At 43.9% G+C, this 25,691-nt stretch overlaps 1 protein-coding gene across 1 annotated transcript; it reads right to left on the bottom strand.

Annotated features, from left to right (window-relative positions):
- Positions 1-2,132: 2,132 nt before the first annotated feature.
- On the bottom strand, positions 2,133-23,290 carry LOC109859304. Its single transcript, XM_020437418.1, has 2 exons — positions 20,798-23,290; positions 2,133-2,593 (listed from the first exon to the last, which is right to left on the bottom strand). The coding sequence occupies exons 1-2, from the start codon at positions 23,173-23,175 to the stop codon at positions 2,494-2,496; spliced, it is 2,478 nt and encodes an 825-aa protein (XP_020293007.1). The 5' UTR covers positions 23,176-23,290; the 3' UTR covers positions 2,133-2,493.
- Positions 23,291-25,691: the final 2,401 nt, after the last annotated feature.

Raw genomic sequence — 25,691 nt, 5'->3', positions numbered from 1 at the left:
AGAAAACCATAAATCGGCGTAATTATATCGAATATCGGAGCGCGAGGAGCCGAGAGACGCATGGATGTCGTTAATTATGCAGATGGAGAATGATCACACGCCGTCCGTGAATTACAATTGAGTCATTAGAGTCGTACTACTTAAATGTTATTCGATCGTGACGTATAATTTTCGTAAATTACTTACGATCGTAGTGACGAGATTTCGTCGTTGCGAGTAAACACAAGTAGTGTCACACGTGTTAATTACGTAATATAATTATGAAACACATTAAATTGATATAACAAGTTTGTGTATAAAGTAACAAGAGAGAACATACGGTAACGACCAACAACACAAGAACAAAAATGATCATTTTTACATCATACAAAAGAGAAAAGTCGAATAAAACAGTGCCGAATATTTTACTTCAATCTAAATAAAATGCATCACGGAAAAAAATTTTTGCTGAATAGTACAGAGATTAGTTGGTCAGCAAAACAAAATTTGCTGGACCTAATTAAATTTGTTGCTTTGCCAAAAACATTTTGTTAGCAAAACACAAAATTCGATAGACTTAGCAAATTATTCTCGCTAGCCATATAATAGCGAAATTTTTTTTTCCGTGATTATATCTCGATAGTATTTATTATCGCCAGAGAAAGAGAAAGAGCATCTGAAGATCTATAAAAATACACGTGTGACGCGCGAGAAAAATGTAAATTTTCAGTGCTTCTTCTGGCCGACAACAGCGCGTATCGTAATACACTCGCAAATTACAGAGGTAAATATAATCCTATTACGTACACACAGCGCAAAACAGCGGAATATTTCGAACTTTATACTTTAAACGTAAGAATGTAATTCTATTATGTCTAAAATCCTGTTACGAATTTAACTTGCGTATTAGTTCGTGGTATTAAAATTCTAATCAGCTTCCGCCGAATCAAGTTATCAGCATAAGCGATAAAAAACGCATTCGACGATGTAACCTCGTTTTTTTTAACGCAAATATTTTCGTCTGGTAATTATTCGAATGGAAATAAATTATCAATAATTAACAAAATCGCCTATACGTTCCTTACTGTTGAAGAAAAAATTTCTTTTATCGAAACAGATAACGTTACAAAACAGAGAGATCGAGTCTCATCGCAGTGTTTGTTTTATACACTTGTGTCAAGGATTTTTACGGGGTTGACGATAAGAGGAAACCACGAAGTGGTTATACTGTTAAAAAAAAAAAAAGCCGTGCAGTTTTACGTAACATCGACGAGTTGTCACGCGAGGAAACACGTTTTTTTATCATCGGCTGTATAAATTTAAATGTTAATAAATGATGCGCTATATCAAAGTTATAATTTGCGTTATTATAAAGTTGCGTAGTTCTTCACACATATGTTTTCTACGTTTGACCTGTACAGTTCATTTCTTTTGATACTAGTGACTGATCTTGTGACTTATCTTGACTCTGGATTATGAAGTTCTATATACGCAGATATGAGAATATATCCCCGATATACAGAAAAATATATATATATATATATTTTTTTTTTATTTTGACTTCGCTATAAGAAGTTTCGCAAAGTTTCTCAGTCATAGCACATCGTTTAATAATCTACGCTACTTAGTCTTATCGCTTACAACTTCCGCGCATGATTTTATCACATGATTTACTGCCTCTTCTTAGTAGTAGTAGTTTTATAAATGTTTCTCGAGTGTGATATAACGAGATTTGCGTACGTACACTCGATCTTTTTAACACGCCGTCCAGTCCCTCCCGCTTTACTTCGTTTTCTTTTACTTTGCTGACGATATAAAATATATAGAGCCCCGGTTACATACAAAAACATAAATAATATTCAGCTAAGTCTTAGGGTTGACGCGAGCCAAATGTGCCGAATGTGCGAATATATTTTTTCAAACGTGTAAATTAATACACATGAAAATTCAAAATTTAGCTGAACATTATCACGAGCTTTATAAAATTTGTTATAAATAATATATTTATATATTATATTCTACTATAAATTTATATAACATACATATACATGTTTAGAAAAAAAATATCTATATAAAGGTACGCATTATTACCCTATTAATATTAATTTTTTTTACAAATAATCAATTTATAATAATATAATTCTATTTTTGATAAAATGAGAAATCATTATCTTTATATTTTTGTTGTCAACTTGCAAAGTTTTAAAGAAAACAATTTAACGTTTACATTGCGCACAAATACACGGACGACTAATGACGGATCGAAAGAAAGAATGGCATCGAATCGGCCGCCTCGACTGAATATCACGAAAGGTTTGTTTGCGAAGTTCTGCGGTGCGATCATTCCGCGAAGATCTTCGCCGGCATGCTTTTCTTCATTCGCATTTCTCGACGAACAGCCGAAACCGCGTAAGAAGTGGCGTCGCGGCGTTCCTTGTCCCATCGCGTTCCTTTCTCCCGTAAAACGCTTCTTTCAGGCTGGACTTGCGGTCAAGGTCGAGATCACGATGATGATCAGGAGGCGAGAGTCGTCCTGTGCCAGGAAACGTGCTGCTGTTGCGCCTGCTGGTACTGTTGCTGCTGCTGCTGTTGGTGATGTTGTTGTCTCTTCTGGCTACAAACAGAACAACAAAAGTCGCGTTTCAATACTTCGATTGATGTTACATATGTGCTTTCACAAGGTAACACGCGAACGTTTTTTTCTCTCAGAAAAAAAAACAACCAGAAGAAGAGTCGCGATGATTGATTCGATCTATCTTTTGCGCGTAGGATAACATTGACGCGCGAGCGCCGCGATAATAGTATATATCGTGTTGTTGTCCAACAACCGAGCATCTTGATATTGTTCGCAAGAGCGACATTACATCGGTACCGAATTGTAATTACGGAATGCAAAGTTGCGTGTCGATTTAACGATGACAGTCCGATTTATATAACGACGTATTTCTGTATATTTTTGTTCCGCATCGCGCGCCGCGTCAATGTATATTACGGTATCCTTCTTTCTATATAAAAAATCCATGTGTACCGCAAAGTGCGCGTTTTGATATCGAATGTATCGCATCTATTGTTGTCTCTTTTTCGCGTTGGCGATTAGTTGGTTGATCGAGTCGAGTCGAGTCGAATCGAATCGGTAAGATCGAGAGAGTAAATAATGACAGAAAAGCGATTTTGACAGTTCGTCGTATACGTGGAGAAAATTAAAAACATGACTAAAGTAAAGTCACTTGACAGAAAAGAGTAGAAAAACAACATGTGACTATTTAAAGTAACGTGATTGTAATTTATATTATATATAACATTAAATAATATATATTATACATATAATTTATTATATATAATATACAATATAAAGTATAATATTATACTTTATATTGTATATTATATATATTATGTACATACTACCGTAAGGTCACTGACCTCGGCCGCGCGACCGTGGTGAGGGGGAGGGTCACTGACCCGGCCGCGCGACCGTGGTGGGGGGAGGTCACTGACCCGGCCGGGCGACCTTGGCAGGGCACTGACCTCGGCCGCGCGGCCTTGGCGGGATCATTGACCTCGGTCACGTGATTACGGTATATATATAGATGTGTGTGTGTGTGTATTATATATAGATAGATATAGAATATTATATATAATATATATAATATTCTCTGTTTTACTCTTGTCCTTGACATGTGACTTTAGTCACGTGTTGTTTTTCTATTCTCTCTGTTTTCTTTTATTTTTTGAGTTTGATTTTCATGCGTTATTTCTGACATGTCTCATATGTACATCATGTGTATTATATTGTTTGTAGGACGTATATATTAGCTGTCATTGTGGTGACAGGTTAAATTCACTCACACTACACGTTAAAATAAAAGCAACAATAGCGTGCGCGTAGCGCTCGCCTGTGTTGTGCTAGTATTACCGATAAATGACAATTATAAACCGGAACAAAATAACATCGTCATAAATAACATTTGTCATTACGTCAGAGTGGTATTTCGCGCGATGCTCAGAAGATTGAAAATATAATTTAGAAAACACACAATTTCACACACAACAAATTCGCATACTTTCGAAAAACACTGCTTTTTTTACTCGGTAGAATTTTATTGTTGTCGAAAGCGTGAACACACACGTTGTGCAACGAACGACTGGAACTCGTCCGCTATGACGAATCGCACAAGGCGGCTAATTATGTAATATTTTGAATAATTATTTTGCAAGATTAATTATTACAAGATATACCGCTCTCCGAGAAAAAGAAAGAGAGATGTGTGTGTGTGTCTTAAACGGATTGTAAAACTCATTAAAATATTTTTATCTTAACAGCTGCTGCGTAACGCGCGGACAACGTTGACGCAATCGCACCGTGTTGTAGTGTACCGGCGAGCCGCACCGTTGTCGGAGCGGCTCATCACGGTGCTACGTGCCGCACGCGTCTCGGCTGATCAATTAGGACACACCGCTTAATTAAGAGCACTTTTCCTACATCATAATGCAACGATGGGCAAAGGTAATCGGGACGATTACTCGCACGCGACTCGACGCTGAAAGTCGCGCGCCCGTTACGGCCTCCCCCGGCCGCACCGCCGACATATGGCGGATTCTCACGGCTTAAAACAAAATGCACGAAAGAAATATATATATATACATATATATAGTAGCGCGAAAAAGTAAAGTCATTCTTTCCGTTTGCTCCGTAAACGGAGAAAATATTGCGCCGACACAACATATTCGAAAGAAAAACGCGTTTCTCTCCCTTCTCCGTTGTTAAAAGAGCGCTTCTCTCATGACGGGAAATAATTGCGGTACGGTTTTAATACCTTTTTGTTCCGGTACACACAAATACACAATTTTCATCGTAATCATAATAATGTCCGCAAGATGATAGCTCACGTTCATTGCCATTCGGAGGTACCGTTAAGTGTGTTCTTTATATAATGTCACGCCGGGAAACCGACTGCGAGCCGGTGTACAGAGGGGAAGGGAAAAGAGATCGGGGTTGGTTGTCACACTGTGTGCACATTTACCGAGGCTGCAGTGAGGATACCGAATGTCTGGCCCGCGTTGATTCTGAGGAAGGAAAGAAGAGAGAAAAAGGAAATCTTAAAGTAAGATTATTGATAAATTATTCCGCGGTCGCGACCCAAGGGAGCTAAGATGTACTTAACTAACACAATATCAGCGTTCTAAGCTCCATGGAAAAGAATGGTCCTCTCTATCAATTTCTTAAGTGAGAACTGAGCTTTCTTGACAATTACACATACTGTGTTAACTTTTAATCCCAGTTTCGCGACGCATCTTCTTTTTCTCTCATATTTTTCTCTTCATATTTTTCGGGGTGAAATTGAGGGTTCCGCAAGAAAAGAGCGCGTGGGGACGAACGGACAAGAAAGGACAACATCCGGGATTTGCCGGCTTATCGTAATTAATGGTCACAACGGGAGACGGTTCATAATCCCCGGTAAAACGTTACGTTAAAAGGGTGTAATCGGATGACGGATCGAAAGTTGAGAACGAAGAGTATCATCAACCGCGCGAGCAAAAAGTTCTTTGTTGCATCTCACTCTCGCGCCCCAATGACTTCTTCTTGTATAATGAAATAGATACACACACACACACAAGGTGTCTACTCACACATTCAATTTGACGACGATAATCCATCCGCGCTTGCCTCGCCACGATTTGAAATATGGATGGCCGAGTTTCAAAGGCGCCGTAGACACACGTCTCTCGTGACTCTCTCCCTCTCTCTCTCTCTCTCTCGCTCTTTGAAACGGATACGCGACGGTCAGTATGAAATATGAATTTCCGATCGAAGGCTCTCCAGAACTTCATATATTGCGGGAGAGAGACTCTCTTTCTGTAAAACGAGATCTAAATGCGCGTATATGAATAGGGGTGAATGAGGGATATCAATATCGACGCGACTAGTTGAATTATCATTGCGCGCTCGAGAGCGCGAGAACGATAAACGTCGTCGTCGTAGCGAGTCGTCGTCTTCGACCCTCATCGCGCGAGCTTTATGCGCGAATAAAATTAATTCGCGGCCGCGCATACCGAACATGTGTATCACTCGCGCGCGATGAAAACACGTGACTCGCGTTTGCCTCAATTTTTTCCGTGATAAAGATGTCACGGTTTTGTTGACTGTAGTTTGCGTTTTCTTGTTTTTGCGTTCGTTTAAATTATAGGCAGTTGTTGCGTATATACATCGTATTGATCGTTTGTGGTGTTGTCGCTCGCGCTCTCTGTGCGCCTATACGTTTTTTCTTGCAAATAATATATTTAAATCTCATGCCGCACGACGAATATTGAACTTAACGGTTAGTCGAATATGCATAGCGAATATATACAAGCGAATATATACAAGCGAATATATATATTCGCGATGTCGCGTTTCCGATTAATAAAGAAACAAAATTAAATAAATAAAATGGTGTTCAAAATAAATAAAAATACCCTTGAATGTATTGAATATTGAGCCCTTTGCACGTTTGGAATAGTTTCACATCATCTGCCTAGCGATATTTATTAATTAAGAAGCGTCAATTTACGTTATTGAAATTATATACAAATCAGGCGAACTACAGTGGAATCCTCGTTTATTCGAACTACTTGAGGCTCAATTATGTACGAACTTCTTGGTGACCCTCTACGAACTTTTGGTGGACCTCTATTTCTTAACCGAACAACTCGGTTATGTAAACTATCTTGTTCCCCGATCAGTTCGGACGAGCAAAGTTCCACTGTAAATAGTGTTCCGTCGAGCGAGCGGTTCAAACGGAAAAATACGAATCTCAATATAACAAATGTTATTCAAGTCAAACGCGGAAAGAAATAAATATTCAGACATCACGTGAGCCGAGGTTTTACCGGTTGAATTATCATCCGCGATAAGATTAATTAATAGCACAGACAGAGAAATGAAGATTTAAAAATTTCATGTATATAAAATTTCATAAACTTTAATAAATTATAAGCATCTCATTGAACTCCGCCGTTCATATATTATCGAACGCTCGAATTTTCGCGTCTGACATATCTCGTGAATGTCTGCGGGAAATTAAAAGCAGCGTGAAATCTTTTCAATTTCCTGAATGACACCTCTCTTCCTTTGTGTGCTAGCGCGGGTAAAAACAGTTTCGTAAGAAATAAAGCTCGTGAAATAACAAGCGAGATTGCTTAATAACTTCCCCTGATTTGCGTAGGCTCACGAAAGTTCGCACACGTGCGAACGCTCGCGTTCGTCGGCTCGAAAGAAGTTCCCCGAACTTTATTTGGGAAAGTTTGTGCGTGTAAAAGAGAGAGAGAGAGAAATATGTGGAAGAGGGATGTTTGTGTTGCCACATGAATGTCGTGCTGAAAATTTAATGAAAACTCGGAGATGTTGCTGATGGCCAAAACTTTTGCGACGTTTATATCCCATTACATTGGGCTCGATCGCGGAACGCGATGAAAATCTTGTTTCCTGGTTGATGACAATTTTGTTTTTTTTTGACTTATTATTTAACACAACGAAAAAAGAAAAAAATTCGAAGGACGTTTATCGATTACAAAGCAATTCATTTCCTGTTAAACGTTAGAACTTTGTTCTGTCTCATTGTATAATACTTGGTCTCATTTTACATATACATTACACTAGCTAGAAACGAGTTGTTTTACTTATATAAATGATAATGAAAGATTACAAAGTCAAACTGTATTATCATAATCATGCAATACCTTCAAGCTATGCACATTAATTATTTATAACAGTATACGTGTCTGTTTGCGTACGTGTATGTGTGTGCAGCAACCATTTTTTAATATGTAAATTTTATATAAAGCAAAGCTTTTTGTAACGAGAAAAAAACGATTACTCGCACGCAAAGGAAGATATATTGTTCACTTGTAACAATATAGTCATCACAATTTTTGTTTTTATATATTTCAAGCACGTCTTTTTACAATTTCTTTTTTTTTATTTCTTTTATGTTTTAACAATACATCGCTTATGTTGCGTTACAGAGGTTTAAATAAATGCAAACTCTTCGATTTTTGCAGCGTAAGTTCGAAGTGCAGAAAAAAAACCACGAGTCGATTTATTGTTTAAACGTCAAACTCTCTCTCTCTCTCTCTCTTGTTGTGTTTCTAAATTATTTTCGATTAATATATTAAGGTTAGGTGCTTATTGAGGCCACCCGTTGATAAACTGAGTACTTTTTCTCGTGTCACTGATCGTCTTCCTAGCTAAACTACCGTTCAACTGTGCACGATAAAATGTGGGTCGCTTCAAAAAAGGATCGTGTATTAGTGTTGTCTAAACTCTTTAGCATATTCGCTCGCAGTTTATAACATCGAGTCGAACCTTTGTGATAAAACATCAACGAGAGCGTTACCAAATGTAGAGAGAAATTATTTTTATACACCCGGTCAATGCGTATAATATTGATTTAGGGTTATAGAGTTTGACTCGGAAAATTCTCGTGAGTTCTTTAGTATGCGCGCGCGAACCGCAGTGTAAGTGTATTGAATTTAAAGCGAAACCTCTCGAACACAGAAAACAAAACTACAATTGCGATGCAATTACGTGCATGAAACAATTTGATCGTGATAAATTCGACCGTAATGAGAAAAAGATGGATTGTCCGAGAAAATGCAAGAGTAAATTTTTTTTCTTAATCTTAGACAAATTTTTGATAGTTTTATTTATTTAAAAAAAAAAACAATATTTTTGTTTATCGATAAAACGATATTGCGAGCAGCGAGCGAAATGGCTATGTGAAGTGACTTTTGCGAATACTTGATTGTAGTTCTCAAAACTTGGGAGTCAAGTTCGCGAGGCTACGCGATACACTTCGGGAACGAAGAAGCCTCGTATTACAAAGACGCGCGCCATTCTCTTTCATTTCGCGTACTCGAGTGTATGTCGAGTATGTATACCGGCATTGCTGGTTTTCATGATCCTAGTACCAGCAGCGACACTACCGGTACTCAGCTTGTAACGACTCTTTGCAACGACGAGCACGATCGATCGAGGTGCTCTCTCGGTCCGCACGTGCGCAGATTACATGCTTTTCCGTCTCTGTCTTTCTCCGTTCTTCCCTCTCTCTCTCTCTCTCTCTCTCTCTCTCTTTCTTTCTTTCTCTCTCTCTCTCTTTCTCTTTTTCTTTCTCTCTCTGCCCTTTATCGTACCGTGTTTCTCTGCCTTTTTCCCTGTCATTTGTATTTACCCTTTTCCCTGAGTGCTCTGTTTCTCTCTCTCTCTCTCTCTATTTCTCTCTCTTTCTTTTTCTCTGTCTATCTCTATTCCACTACAACCACGTCGAGGTGAAACCCATCCTTCTACAAAGCCGCCCACGCATCAACAACGCACAAATGCACACACATACGTAACATGCACACATTGATCTGACGGCAAGGACGGATGGAAGCATAACTATGGTGGTGCCGGAATGGCCGGGCGAATCTTGATGTGAGGGGTGAATGCGCGACGTAAGAAACGCCACGTGGCTACGTTCGACCGACACGTGCACGTCCGGCCACCCTTTATTTGCATTGTATTTTTCAGTTATTATCAATTACAAGCAATTCCTTAGACCAAACGCGAAACATTGATCGATTCCTTCGAACGAATCGAATTAATTATTCAAATGTGAAAGGACAGAGCACACACGTTTAAATCAATGTGTGTGTACACTTTGAAAAATCGGTTGTTTCTGAAAAACAATTTGTGCAAAAAAAAGACGTTCAGCGTAAAGGCTTTATCGCCGTCCGGGCTGCCGTCTCGCTTTTTTTTCTGCGTAAAATACCTTTTTCTTGCATTAAGCGCATGTTGTTTTTCATGAGGGACGAGTGCGCCGCGATCCCCCTTCGACTTTACATACAGGCGGTATACTTTTTTTACTCTCTAATAAAACACGATCGTCCGCCGCGCAATCATCAAGCTCGTCGTGTCTTAAAATGTCCCTCCACCGCTTTAAAATCTCTCCTTGGGTTCGCTGCATTTCTTTTACTATCATCGATCGTAGCGTCTCCGACATCGCGCGGCGACGGTTGACGCAATGACGACGCCAGCGTCGTCGTCGTCGTCGTCGTCGTCGCCGCCGTCGAAGTAAAAAAGAAAAAAGTGTGCGGCGAGCGCCACACACACATATATATTGTGTCCGTTTTTCTTTTTCGAGGTTAAAGAGAGAGTTCGTGAGAGTTTATACGCATGTGCACAACAGGCTACTCTTTACCCGTTGTCAGAAACATTTTACAGAGTTCTTTGTAGAATAACTTTTAATCACCGAGAAAAAGATCACGTGACGCGGTCGAGCGGCTTACTCTTGTAACCGGCAAATTGTACTCGCTCGAATGAGCGTGTTAGTTCGAATTGTTCATCGAACTTGTCGTTTGTTATTAGCTATACCCCGAGCGAGAGCAATCGCTGTCGGAAAGTCGTAGTATTCTCTCAATAACGAGAGTATAGCAACGTCGGCATCGATGCGATTAGTCGAAATTTACAGTGCCGTCCAGGTGGGGCCGAAATAGCATCATCTAGCACTTATACAGACATCACACACTTCGCGCCGGCTATATATAGAACATCGATCCGCGAAAGATGCCACCAGTTGACCCGCTCCGTGGCGAAATTAAAATCTCTAAAAACAGATCCCTCACACGCGCGAATGTCACAAGCAAAATGCGCTCGCGCATAAATGCGTAACCCGAACGGATTTGTAACTCGCGACTATAGATATAGATATAACCGGCAGCCAAATAAGTCCGAACGCGTGATGTGAGTGAGAAGAACGATTGACGTGAATTTCTCGCTGCAATTATTTCACATTTGTCGGAGCTAATCAAGATTCGATCGGTGAAGCGTGTTTTTTTTTTTTTTTTTTTTTTTCAACCCGTCGCGCGTTTATTGCGACTAATTTTCGGCGTTTAATCGCGCGCGCCCGGTTTTTTTCGCGTGTTCGCGATCTACGCTTCTTTCGAAACACGCACGCTCAATATATCAGAGTCGCATTTAGCGCCACGTGAGCACGAAGAGCACGGGGCCATTGTTTGCGAGGAGAGTAACATCGATCCGCGAGACTGCTAATGAAGTACGAAAGTCTCTACGGATCCATGAGCAATACCCCTTCCTCCCCCGCACCGCACGTGGTGCGTGTGTTGTGTGTTCGTTCCGCTTTGTCTCCCTCGGTTGCATAAATACTTCAAGGCCGTGTACCGTTAAGCGTCACCCTGGGGACGGGTGTCGAGAGAGAGTGTGTGAGAGAGAGAAAGAAATGGAGAAAGAAAAAGAGAGAGAGAGAGATGTACGACAATCAAAGTATCTGTCTTCGATGTTTTCTATGTTTTTTTTTTTAATTATTTATCGTACACTTCGCGAATGATTGATTCCGATGCGAATTAAATATACACGACATCCTGTCTGGCGTATAAGAGTCAGAAGTAGACAGGTACCCTTGGGCGCTTAAGCAGGAAAATATCGTTATGAGCAAAGACCGTCGAGTGCGAGCACCGTTATTGAATAGAAGAACACATCGATGTACTCTCGAACTCTTTCAGTGAGTAGAAGAGAGAAAGAGAGAGACCGTTGACCGGGTAAGCAAAAGAGCGCCGCGGCATCGACGATCGATTTTTGCGTTCTCTTCGCATAAATTTCTACTTCGTCTGGTTGGTCTAACTTTGAGCCACTTATCCTATTTGCCTCCGACAAATATGCGATATATATCGCCACGACGGCGGTTTAGAATTCCCGATTTCTACCGACCGAACGAATTTAGATTGTTGTAATGCGTCGTCCGACGACGCGATCGTCGTTTACCTCTCTCGAGTTCTCTCTCGGTTTCGCGTCCAGTTGGAACGACGGAAACGAGTTGGCGGAACTTCGCGGACAACTTTTTCCCCGAAGTTACCGACTCTTGCAAACGCTCGTTGCAACAATTCCGCTTCCTGCGAGTAGTTGTCGAGTAAGTCGAGTTGTTCGTCTCGCGTATGTAATACAAACGGTTCGATCGGAAAGAATTCACAAAGGCACTCTCGGATGAGGCTATAAAATTGCATCGCTTTAGAAATGATAGTCTAATAAGAGACCCGCGCGATATGTGTCGGTCGCGATATATATGATATACGCAAAGCGTATGCGATTTTGAATTGTTGATAAAGTTTACGCTGCGCGAGAAGCTCACAGAACAATTGCGTCGGTTTCTTATTGATATACTTTTTCTGAGAGACATTTCTGAAAACATTTCTAATAAAAAAAAAAATTTCACATCGCAGAAAGGTGCATTCTCTAAAAACGTTTTACGATTTGCTGAACTGATATTTTTGGACACGATGTCAAATAAAAAATATTTGACATCATGTGTCGTTTTCTGCTTGCTTTTATTCAAACAATCTACTTTTTTAAATCGACGTGTTTTGCGAATCAGCTTTGCTCTTTTTTTTTTTTCATTCAAGGCTTTTTGTGAATATAATTTTAAAATCGCCTAAAATCCCAATTGGAACGTCAAATTTTGATACTATCACCCTTCTGTACAAACGAGACGGATTGCGGTGTGTGCGCGCTTCCTAGTGATATCCATCGATCCGCTTTTAAAGGGGCGTTCACATCGGCGAGCGATATACCTATACATGTCGGTATTGGCGGGGAGAGAGACGCGGAGACGGAAGGAGATAGAGAGGGGTCTCTCTTTCTCTCTGTCTGTGGCAGTCCCAGGGGACCAATGACCCTCGGTGTCTGGCTCGATCACTGTGTCGTGATGCTCGTCACCGATTGTAGGCGACTTTATAAGAGACACCGCAAACTCGGACAGAGTCCGAGTTGCGAATGACATGAAGAAATTACAGTTAGAGAGAGCGAGGCAAAGAGAAATAGACGGAGGAAGCCGAACTGGAGAGAAAGTGTGACGCGATGACGATGAAGGTGGACAGAAATAGGAAAGGCGGAAGGAAGAGGGAAAAAGAAGAGACAAGAACAGAAAGAGAGAGAGAGAGAGAGAGAGTGAGAAGAGAAGAGAAAGATAGAAAAGGATCGAGACTAATCAAGATCAAAAGAAGGAGAATAAAGATAAACAGAAAGAGAGAGAGAGAGAGAGAGAGAGAGAGAGAGAGGGGGACACGCACACAGAAGTGAAGAGCTGCACTTCGTGTTCGCCCGTTGTTTTTTTCTGACTTTCGGCCGTTCTCTTCGTCTTTCTCTCTCTCTTTCTTTCTCTCTTAACTTCGCTCTTTCTTGGTCAGTTCTCCGTCTGTTTCCCAATCTTCCCCCGATCTCCCTTTCCCGCGTGTTTTCTTCCTCTCCCCTGGCGGCGGGAACGTGGGCGTGGACGTGGGCGAGGTGAGTCTTCAGGGCCGGCGAGCATCGACCGATCCCGGCCGGACGTCTCGTAAATCGCGCCGACCCTGGGATCCTCTCGAATCATCGTTGGCTACGTCCCTGTGCCGATCCAATTCTATGGCGGGAGATCTCCTCGGATTCCATCGCGGAGAGTAGGATGAAATCGGGTTCGTGAGTGCGCAACACTTCGCGAGAAGTATATGTCGACGATTATCGCAGTTAGAACTGTGTGTATATATATATATATATATATNNGCGGGTCCGATTAATTCCGGTCTTATTGAAACATTTGCGAATCCAAGTTCGCCATGCGAGTTGTGGCGAACTGTTTCGGCAGATAAACGCAAAAAAAAAAAAAAAAACCGCTAACACATCTACAAATTTGTACGCAATGTTAGTTCGTCAAAGATGAATAAATGAAATCGATTTGTTGACATGCCTCTCATTGTTCCTTTGTGCGATTTGATATGAACTCATTCCGCCATTATTACGGAATTACAACTATCAACATGTAATTACGCTTGTTAGATTCGTTTATGGTTTGTTGCATCCATCCGCAAACATTAATTAATTGCCAGGGCAGTATTAATTAAACAGAAAGAAAGAATGAATATGCGCGAGATCGTGTCCCTGCCTTTCGGTGACTGATTAATTGTTACATCATCGACATAAGAAGCAGCTGTTTTTTTCTTTTTTTTTTTTTAATTATCACTTGACTACCCGTGACTTGCGTGGCGGCGAATGTACGCTTCTTACGACATGCGCACAATGTCTTATCAACGAATATAAATGTCATATCTTGTTGATTTATAAAGATGTACGAGAGAAATACCAATCGAAACGTTAGACATGCAGACTTTTTTTTATGTTTAGTTCTTGCTGTCTCTTCTTCTCTCTTTTTTTTTTTTTTTTTTTTTTTTAATGAAGCAATAACGCGATTACGTAAGAGAATTATGCAAGAGACATCGTCATGCAAACATAATAGAAAAATATATTATGTAACTTAATTTGTGCGTTTTTCACTCGGGTGATAGTTGTTTTCCGTGTGTTATTATTTTTTTCTTCTTTATAAGTTCAAGTGTAATTTTCAATAGCGCATCGTGACCAGCAAACTCAATGTTATATTAAAATGTTCACTTCGCTGAGAAAAATAACGTTGAAAAAAAAAAAACGATTGAAGAAGCACAGAAAGTAAGACAGAAGAAACTTCTCTGCATTTATCATTAAGAAACATTTGAGAAACGTTGACCAATCAAACTTTACCATAGAAAGTGAAAGAGAGAGAGAGAGAGAAAGAGAAAGAGAAAGAAATGATAATTCTTATTTCTCAATTAGCCGTGTAGTCATGTTTTCCAAACAATGAGCATTCCAGTGTAGTGAGTACAGAATAGTTCACTGATTATGAGGCAGACACATAAATGCGCTTTGAAGTCTGGCAGTAAATTGGAATTTAATCGTATCTCAGAGAGGTCGATTGTGTGCATCTCGTGAAACTCCAGCGAAAATGGCTGCATTCCGTGAAGCGCACATATATGTAATATAATCTATGCATAATTGCGCATTTTGCTCTATTATATAGTACACGTTACGTGAACTATATAAATAATACGTGCCGCAGTACGCCGGAATTCAAGCCAGCACAGCAAGCTCGAGCATTCGCTTGATCGAAGAGTCTCTTTATTTCGTGTTGAAAATCTTTCGCGCAAGATTATTTGACATTTTTTCACAATTGCTTTATTCGTTACTTGCCTATCAATAATTTGCGGATGTGTCGTAAAACAAAAAAAAACCAACGCACAGGTTTTGCCACTGAGGGGAGAAAAAAACTTACATACGCGCGTGAAACTTCTGCGAGCAACGCTTTTGTGATCATGAGAATGTCGTCTTTTTGCTTTGTCCGTACACGCGCGTGTATGTTTTTTTTTACAAGTGAGATAAAAGTGCGAACAGTGACGAGAGTATTCGACGGAGGGAGGAAAGATTCACAATCAATTCCCCAAAAAACCGAGAAGAATCGGAGACACAGAGTTATCGGTGACACGAGCGGGAACAGATCCTCTCGATGAATCCGCGTTATTTCAAAATAATAAATTGATATGTCCCTTTCTCTCTCTCTCTCTTTCTATCTTTTTTTGTGTTCTCTTCTTGGTCTTTTGCGAGAGGGTTAAACCCCACAGAGATTTTTGCTTCCTGTCCGGCATCAGCCATACTACCCTCACCCTACCCCTCTTCTTCCCTCCCGCGCTTTCGAATTCTCTGTGCCTCTCTCTACGTGTACGATCGATGAAACGTTCGTGTCGACGTCACACTACGACACGAGAGAAAGGGAGAAAGAGAAGAGAGAGAAAGAGAGAGAGAGGGCGATGACGAGAGCCCTCTTCTAATGCCTCTCCCTCTCATTAAAGCCGTCCTGTCCGCTCGGCGGAGAGTAGCATCCAAATGCTATTTACACAAGTGCTGCGCTGCTGTAGCGAAAGGGCGTTCGGGGTTACACATGCCTCGAGGCCGTGCATTGTATGTATACACACGTTAGGTGGATATCGCGAGCCGCCGCTCCGCGTTTACGTCGCATACGCATCTCGCGATCAAACGTCGCGTGTTAAATACAAAAAAAACCCATTTTGGGAGACCTTTTTTCCGTTCGAGAAAACACACGCGAATATTGTTAACACGCGTCCCTTTGTAGTAATTGCCGATATAATAAAGTAAAAAAATCTCAAAACAAAAAAGTACTTCAGTATCTGTATAGTATTGCACTTGGGTGAGGGGGGGAGGGGAGGGGTAGTGTATGTCTCTACGGAAACACCCTTTTCTCTGGGGCAATCGATAATCATTTTCATGAGCTTTACACAAACAAGCTTTGTCAAGCGTGAATCGCAAAATCCTTGTTGATCGGTTCACGCTATATTCGCCGGGAAAGATCAAACGGTATTACTAAATGTGTGTATATTTTGAAAACTCAGTTTTAAACCACGTTCGGATGTGAGATATCGCAAATTGTGATCTTCCTTTAATTTCAAATATTCAGGTCGAGCGTGTATTTTTAGATCGGACCATTCGCGGGTTATTTTGCGAATTAACACCGTGTGTGTGATATATCATCAAGGGCATTATCTACCTTGATAAAAACAAAAAAAAAACAAAAAAAATTCACCGCGTTTCTCTTTTCCCCGATCTCCCCGGGGATTCGGAATAAAAAAGCTGTATCCTTGATCTACTCGCACGTGGACTATCTATTGCGCGGATACATCATCAACGACGGAATAGAATTTTCGATTATACGAAGCGCGCTCAACGCGCACGTATATGTACATCTGATATTTCGCATTTCTATTTCGGTCGAGACGTATATGTACATATGTACATAGATTCACATACACACCATATATATGTATATACACGACGTACATTTACTTTATTATCGTATATGTATACATAAGCATTATGGTGTATACATGCACAGAAAAAAATGATGTTGAATCAACGGCATCTGTGTATATTTATTTAATTGAAATATACCCTGTTGACGCAACATCAATATTATTACACAAGGCAGATAATTGCTTTAAAAATCTAGATAATTGCATATGTAATTGAATGATCTAGTAATTTTTATAACAGTCTGTGACGTCGATTTTAATCTCTATTTTTTCCGTGTATATACACACACACACACACACACATATATATATATATATATATACATATCATATTGCTCAGAAAAATAATCAGTTTTCTTATCGTTTGCTCGCATCATGCTGCGACAAAAACAACGACAGTTTTTCTTTTTACGTGAAAACATCCATTCGAAATCGTTAACAGCACTAATGCAAAAACACAAGCGCCGCATTATTACTTTGACATTTGACCTGACTGGAGGAACACGACTTGCGCGTAATAATCCAAAAATCTACTTTACATTGCACATATTGTTTTCTCTTCAAGGAAGCAAGAGAGAGAACTTGTTAGTGTGCCGTTTAGAGCTAGAAAAAAATGTTTGAAGAACGAGCTGCCGGTCTTCGTCTAATCAAAACTCGGTTCAAGGCTAATTTATCGAAACAGCTCTCAAGCATGTCAAGCGCACGGTCCTCTAACATAATAAATGACGCGATCCTTCGTGCGCGCGCGCGAGGTAACGACGCGTCCTTCTCCCTTCTCGCGAGATCGGTACAGAGAATTAGCATAGCGTTGGATAACCTTATCCTTTCTATTTACAAAGCCGTGGGTTATCGGTCGGATCTATACCCGAGTGCCTATGAATCCTAAATATGCGGGTTTGCGCAACCGCGCTCGCGTCTCTCGCCGCTCGTCGTTGTCGTCGCCCGATCGTCCAGCAGCGGCGACGTAGCGAGCTCTGGCGTAGGCTAAAGCGTAGACCACAAACCGTAGGACGAGCGATACCGCCTCACAACCCAGTTTCGCGGCGTGCAAATGCAGCCCGTCGATCGTGCAGACGGTCCTTATTAGAGAGACGTCTCCGATCGCCAATTAGCGAACGTGTGTCGCGTCGATCTGGATACATCGAGCGAGCCCGAACGTAATTTTCCGAACCGTAACACACGAGAGCGCTTATCTCACTCGTAAATTCGCGCTTTGATCTCTTGCAGCGGCGGGAAAGGCACTGCCAAAAAAAAAAAAACATTTCAACCGCGTACGATATCTAGGTATGGGGTAAATTCTATTCTAACCGCGTTCTCTGAACGACGAAACAGAGGAACGTAAAACATCGCGGATCGATATGGGCGGAATACGAAAGTTGTGTATTGAAAACGAGTTATAACGATGTGTCACTCTCGTGTCGAAAAAAAAACTTTCGTAATATGATTTAGGAAATTCGATTTTCGCTCGATGACTATCTCGGATACGTGTTGAAAAACTGTTCGGAATCAATTCGTTTTGATCGCGCGAGCCGAATGACATTAATGCACATTAAAAGAAATAAAAGTGACAGAAAAACTGTGTCATTCTCCGGGAACGGAATCAATTCTAAAATAATTCGATAACAGTTATTCTGGATATTTCTTATGGAACCGTTCGGAAATCGATTTCGATCGCGCGGAACGACACCGTATATTTCCGTCTCCTTTGTTCTAACGTTCTTGCGAAGCGATAAGTATCCGAAATGACGCGTAATAAAACTTCCGAACTGCGAACGCTGGCTCGTTATCGCACGTAGGTAGTGTTCACGTGACAATCGGGCAAAGTGCAACTGTTCATGGCGACTTCTATTGTTGCTTGAAATTTTCTACAGATTTATAAATAAATGGAAATCGCGCAATCGGTGCACCGTATCTGACGAAAATCAGGCGGATCGGGCAACAATTCGTGAAGCCCAACTCATGAATTTTAACAACAGTCGAAATGCCTATAGCTCATGAATTTTGACAATAGTCAAAGGGTCCGAACATTGTCAAAACTCACTTAGATAGACTTACTTTGGCGAAACTGTCGTCCTACGTGCGATAACGAGTCAGAGTTTGACATTTGTTCTTCCGAAAGATGAAAAACTTGTCAACGCGACAACAGCAAAATGTGATATCGCTCTAACACGTTATTTCGGATACTTATCAATCGCTCCTGATACATACGAAAGAGAAACGATAAAATACGAGGTGTCTATCCGGGGGGTCGGAATTGATTTTGAAATATTTCCATAGTAACCGCGGATTCTTTTTACAGCTATTTGTTTTGTTCCAATTACGCCTAACGACGGTCATCAATCCTCTCGACACCTCGCGGAGGAAGCGCGAGGCGGGTTTACGCCTCGTCCGCGACCTATGCCGCCATCGACGTAGGAGGGCGAACCTAAGGCGCCTACCGTCTCACGTCGTTCGATCTAATTTAAATATTTAGTGATGCCGATGTATATACGTGTGCGACGATCAGCTCGTTATAAACCGAGTGACAAGCTCTCTCTCTCTCTCTCGCGCGCGCGCGCCCGCGCGAGAACGTACAGCCGGCACGTCGGTTATTAAGATGCAAATGAATCCCCTTCGCGTCTGACTGACGGCACAGTCGCCGTGTGTCACCGTCGCGGGTCGTCGATTCGAACTGTCAAACGAAATCGCGTCTCTCTTTGTTTGCGATTCGCATACATAAAGCGTCGTGACATGACCAATCTCTCACTAGAGAGAGAGAGAGAGAGAGAGAGAGAAAGAGAGAGTCAAACGCGAAAAGAGACAGGTCAACGTACATATATAAAACATAATATAAATGGTAGAAAATTTAATTATTCTACGGCAAGGACGAAGCACGCGCGCGCGTTTGTGTTGCGCGGAATGTGTGAGGAATAAATATAAAAGAGAGAGGTGCTGCATTTGCATGCGTCCCGAAGCACATCGTCGCCGTGTTAATAGCAGACACGAAAGGGATCAAAATGTACTTCCTGTCCGCGCGCGTCTGTTTAAATAAATGCTACGCGCCACTTGGGCATATATTCGTTTTTTTTAGCGTCGTCATCGTCGTCGTCGTCGTCGTCGTCGTCGGCGTCGCGAGCGCGCGCGCGCGCGCGTGTCGCTTTACCGGACACCTTCGTGACTGCTGCGTGCGCGCGAGGGTTGGCGATATTGTTTTCGTGCACTTGGTTGCTCATGATCGTTATTAGGTACCGACCTATTTACGTGCGAGTAAGTGAAACATCGATGCCACTCTTTGTTCGTGTTTTTTTTTTTTTTTTTTTTTTTTTTTATTTCCTCCCGTTCACCTCTTTCGCTCTAAATATATCCGACGTGTTGCTCGCACCGCCGAGTTTCATCGGACGTATTAACGTTCTAGACAAGCTTAATATATTCTATTAAATGTATACGAGAGAGAGCGGTTTGTACAATTTGTTTATTTAAAGCGGCTAATATTGAACGAGAGAGAGAGAGAGAGAGAGCTTTGATAATAAATTGTCGTTATGTCCGTCTTGTGAGCAATATGTCCGTTTCGACGCGCGTTCGCGAGCGCTTTATTATCCCGTCCATTTCAATATGTCCGGTTGATGCGACGCGTACGAGAAAAATTGTTGTTTGTGTTAAATTCGCGAGCGTTTTCTTTGCTAATTGTATTTATCTGCTTCGAAAATATTAAAGTTGCGTTTAATTCGGAGCAATTAGCAAACGCGCGCCGTTCTCCCGGATTTTACGAGGAAGGCGGAACGCCTACAACAACGAAACATTAAATTCTCATCTAATTGAGTTGTTGTTTATCTCAAATGCCACGTAAACTCAATTCGCCGACAAATTGCGTCAATTCGAACACACATTCTCTCTTCTACGAAATCAATTCAAAGTTAAATTGAATTTTTCTCAAGCAGCTTAATGTTTTTGCAATTTCTTTACGTGTTTACGTCTCGGATGGACGTTGTTATTTTTTCATTTGTTTTGAAATTGTTACGCGTAGAAAACCAAGAAAACCTTCAAAAAAAAAAAAAAAAAAAAAAAAAAAAAAAAAAAAAAAAAAAAAAAAAAACTGACGGAGAAAATCGAACGAAAATGATCGGCAAGAAATTGTTGTAATTACATTTACCTTCCGAATAATGGATGCCATAGATGTGACTCGTCCGGTGAGCTCGCGGTGGAGCTCACTTCCGGCTCCTGTTTGAGCAAACCACTGCGCACCCTCAGCAGAGGTGGATAGGGGTTGAATCGTGACGATCGTCCGCCGTTCGACAGATCTATCGGCTGCGTCGGCATCAGCATGCCGATCGGTTTGCAGCTGAGCTTCGGTCTGCCGTTCGCGACGGTGGTGGTGCCGTATCTCACGTTGTTGTTCGCGTGACCGGACGGTCCTTTGTTGCCGTTAACGACGACAGCCCTCGGCTGTTGCTGTACCGGTACGTGCGACCTGGAGACCGGACCCTCGCCGTGATCCAGCACGTGCTGCAGATGCGCGAGCGATATCACAAGCAGATCGGGATCCTGCAGCAGCTCGGGCCTGTTGAGGGCTTCGGGCAGTCTCAGCTCGGGTCTGCTGACCAACAGCTTGGGAATTTCGATTGCCGGCGCCGCGGCCAGTGCCGGCAGATAACTGCGAGGAACCAGAAGTGGATCGGGAATTAGATGGCCGACCGTCTCGACCAACTCGCGAAGCTGACTCGCCGGATCCAGGAGTTTCTCCGTGCTGCTCGACGCGGCGAACGTAACCTGGTCTTGATCGTGATTGTTATCGGCGTGGTAATGTTTCGTTCTGCCGACAACTTTCTGGTAATAATTGATTTGATTTCTCTGACGTCCGGTCGACTGCCACTCGGCGGACATCGGTCGCTTGGGCGCGACGCGATCCGCCATTGTGTAGAAGGTGCTGTGAATGTCGCCGCTGGACATCGGTCTGCCGGAGTTTCTCACTTCCTGATTGTGTACACTCAGGCGCTCCTGGAAGTTCCGCTGACTGTTGGGATTCCTCGCGTTTCTATCGACGCTCGGATATATCGCGCGCGGATCGATACCCGGATCGGATCGAATCGCCGCTCCCTCTTTGGATTTCTCGTGGTCCTGCGTCTCCACGTTGCCGGACGATGCCAGAATGCTTCTCAGCGTCAGCTCGTTCGTGTCCTCCGAGCAGGACACGGAACACGGCGGGCTCGGGAGCAGCCTCTCGAGATACGTCGACGACGGTCTCCTGGAGGCGGGGGAACACGGGATCCCGCTGGGCTGGGGCGAGACCACGGTGCCGCGTGATCGCAGCTCCTCCAGGATCTGCTCGTCGAAATGCTGATATTTACACTTGGCTTGCGCCTCGCTATTCCTGCCGGTCCACAGGGAATCGGTCTTCGCGTTCTCCGCCGACGTTTTGTTATCTTCTCGGTTGCCCCCGGGACCCGTTGTGGATTTGTTGTAATATTCCACGTCCATGCTGTCGTAAATCGGCGAGTCCGTTCTCTTCTGTCTGAGATCCTCCAGCACCTGCGAGTCGCAGTCGTCCTCGTCTTCTTCTCTCATCTTGTCGTCCTCGTGCGGATACTTGACGAGCTTGATCTCCTCCGGATACGTGTCGGCCTTGTGAAAGCTGACGGTGCTCTCGGGCGACTCGACGCGACGCTTCGCGTTCGTCGGCGAGGTCGTCGTCAGCTGGCCGGAGGTACTTCTGTAGCGGAAGCTCGGTATAATGATCGACAGACCCGGCAGGCTGCGTGGCGAATTTGTGCGTCCGCGATTGTCGACGAATTCGTTGTTGTTCTTCAGCAGCTTCTCCACGCATTCCGCCTGCGAGTCCGGCGATCTGCTCGACGAGGACGCTTTCGAGAGCGGTCTGGGCAATACGATTTGGGACTTGTTGTGCTCCGGCGTGTGAGTTCTCGTCACGGACACCGAGAGCCCCGGCGTGTTTCTCAGGGCGTCGAGGATCTTCGAACTGTCGACTTTGTAATCGACCTTGATCACGGGCTCGTTCCGCGCTTCTTCCTCGATCTCGTCTTCGGCTTCTTCTTCGGCTTCCTCTTCCTCAACTTCCTCTTCGACCTCCAACGGGGTTTGGAAGGTAACCAGAGAGTTTGATTTGGTTCTCGGTAGATTGACGAAGCCGCCATCGGCCTCGGCAATCTTGCACGATTCCAACGTCATCTCGGAATTATTTTTCAGCGAGAGCATCATGAGTTTGTTCTGCTCGTCGACATTTCTATCTTCCTGAATGTCGCCCATACAATTTTCTTCCAAGATTTTTTCCTCGTGCACCTCGAGCTTGTCGTCGATCTCGCCGTCTCGATCGACGGTTTCGGTCTGGTAACTACAGACCGACTCGCTCCTCAATTGATCCTTCGCGTCGTCGATTCTTTCCACGTCTTCGACGATGTTTTTCTCGACGAATTGTTTTTCGTCAAGAATCTCGTACGTCTTGGTGGAATCGACCGGCAGATCAGCGTTGGGAGTGTCGGTGGCGAGAACGGGCGAGGCCGTGGCATCTATCATGTTCAATATATCCTGAATGCCCGCCTTGTTCACCCGGCAAGTAGGTTTCTCGCTCTCTTGCTCTTCCTCCTCCTCCTCCTCCTCCTCCTCTTCCTCCTCGTCCTCCTCCTCGTCCTCCTCCTCGTCTTCCTCCTCGTCTTCCTCCTCGTCTTCCTCCTCTTCCTCTTCCTCCACCTCCTCCTCTACCTCTTCTTCCTCTTCGTTCTCCTCGGGCTCGTCGACGGCGTCTTCTTCTTCGTGTCGCTCGTCATCTCTCTCTACCCGTTCCGTCTCTTTCATCGCCGCATCTTTATTTCTCATGCGGCGAATAATATTTTGATGCATGCTCCCAGGAAATTGCGAGAGATGCAGTTGTTCCAGCACAACGCGGGGCTGAAACAGCTTGTCCTTCTGCAGTCTCTCGAGATTGCTCCGACCGTTCAGCCTGATTTTGATCTTCAGGCTGGACTGACGAATCTCCATGTTTTTCTGCTCGCTGTCTTTATCGCCGTCTTTCCGCCGCTCGTCCTCGTTATCGTTATTACCGTCGGAAGGACAGGCCTGATCGTCCGAGTTCCAGTTGGAGTCGTCACGAGCTCCCAGAGGATAGGAATATCCACGTCGGATGTCCTTCGTCTCTTTATTGTAACGTCTCTTTTTGCCTGCGTCGTCGCCAGTAAGCAAACCGTTCGTCGCGCCGTTCGCCGTATATTTTCGCAGATTGCGTCGAAGGGAATTCACCGTGACGTTCGGCGTCGCGATCTCCTGATGTCGCTCGCCATTCTCCTTTTCGTCGTTTGACGAAACCGACGGGGTCGGCGAGGCCGACTCGGCCAGGCTCGACGTCTTCTCGCAGGCGATCGTGTACACATTGGACGTGGTGCGTGGTATCGAGCGCCATCCTTGCGCGGTCTTGGTCAGCTTAATGCGATTTCGCTTATCGTAGTCCTCGCATCTCACCTCGATGATCCTCTGCTCGCGCTGCGACGCCCACAGGAAGATCGGGTTGACCTTCGGCCGTTTCTCTTCCGATTCGTCAAGCGTCGAATCCCGTGGCGTCTCTTCGTGTACGCGCTTCTGACGTTTCAAATGATGATGATGGTTGTGGTGATGATGATGATGATGATGATGATGGCGTCTTTGACGACGGGGCACTGTGCCCCGCGCAGGGGCCCCGCTCATCACTCCATTCAACGAACGGTGATTACTCCTGTCCCTCACGTTCGACGGGATCGCTTCCGGTCTTTCGAGTTGTTGACGATTGATCGACGAATTATACGACTTCCGAATTATTGCAACCACCGCGTAACGCGATATACAGTATTTTATCAAACACGCGCAGCTTCGTCTACGTTTGCGATTTAGTCTCGTGATTCACATGTTTTTGTTCGCGATTCCGTACGTGCCAGCGGCGTACCTCTTTGACGTTGTCGCGACGCGTCGTGGACCCGGGTACCGCTCCGTGCATCGTAGACACCCGGTAGCGCCACGAGAAGTCACTATACTTGTACGTAGCGCGCGCGGACACTCGATTCGCGCCAAGCCGAACTCCCCCGGTTGCTGGTCGTTCACCGAACTTAACGCGCGATCGATCTCAAGGCCATCTCGCCATTGTCGACCCCGGAGCTTCCGTGTTTCATTCGGGGGGACCACCACGGCGTTCTGTCGCACAATTGTAATCACCGCCTTTCGTTATCGTCCCGTCACTGCGGGCCGCGGCCGAGTACCTCGCTGCCGAGTTCGTCGACATCCACCGCTCGTTCGTTCGGTCGGTCGTTCGTTCGTTCGTTCGTTCGTACGTTCGTTCGTTCGTTCGTTCGTTCGTTCGCTCGCTCGCTCGCTCGCTCGTTCGCTCGCACGATCCCAGACTCGGTCGCGCCGAGTCAACGTTGCTGACGCCGAGGTCGCCGGCGTTCATCCAGCTATCGAACCGTGACAACACGCTGCTGCAGCGCGGCGCACGCCGGTGCACGACGACCACGAGCGTCGATTTTCATCGGGACTCGTCGCCGCGGCGCGTCGATTCGCGTCGAGCTTGCGGCATCCTCGACTAGCTCGAGCTTGCGACCACTGGTAGCGCTGAGAGTATCTCGCGCTCGTCCGATCAAGGCCGTCGCCGACGACGAGTTCTTTCGCAAGTTCTTCTTCTTGTGTTCTTTCGCTTTACAGCATGGAGTTTTACCTATATGCGTAAATAAACGTATAAGAGAACGATACACACAAAGAAACAAAATTTAAATATTACACGGAAAAAATCAGTAACACACAAAAATACTCGCGACGAACCGCGGCAACGTTCGCAATCCCACCCTCGGAGTGAACTCGCTGCCGTGCACAACAACGAACACTCTCGCTCTTGTCACTTATTTTCGATTCCGCCCACCCCCGGTCTTGTTCGATTTCGCGTTTTGGAGAATTGTCATCGATGACATAACACACGGGTGCGTGCAAGTTCGCTCACCGGTTACATATTATGTTACGCGCGGAATCACTGTCTGGGAGCTACTGGCGGCGGTGCCTCCTCGTTGCCTTCCTCT

Source organism: Pseudomyrmex gracilis, unplaced genomic scaffold, assembly GCF_002006095.1.
Source record: "Pseudomyrmex gracilis isolate BER0280 unplaced genomic scaffold, ASM200609v1 scaffold_256, whole genome shotgun sequence".
In the NCBI taxonomy this organism is placed as follows: domain Eukaryota; kingdom Metazoa; phylum Arthropoda; class Insecta; order Hymenoptera; family Formicidae; genus Pseudomyrmex; species Pseudomyrmex gracilis.
The sequence above is the reverse complement of the archived record's forward strand: the minus strand, read 5'-3'. Positions and strand labels throughout refer to the sequence as shown.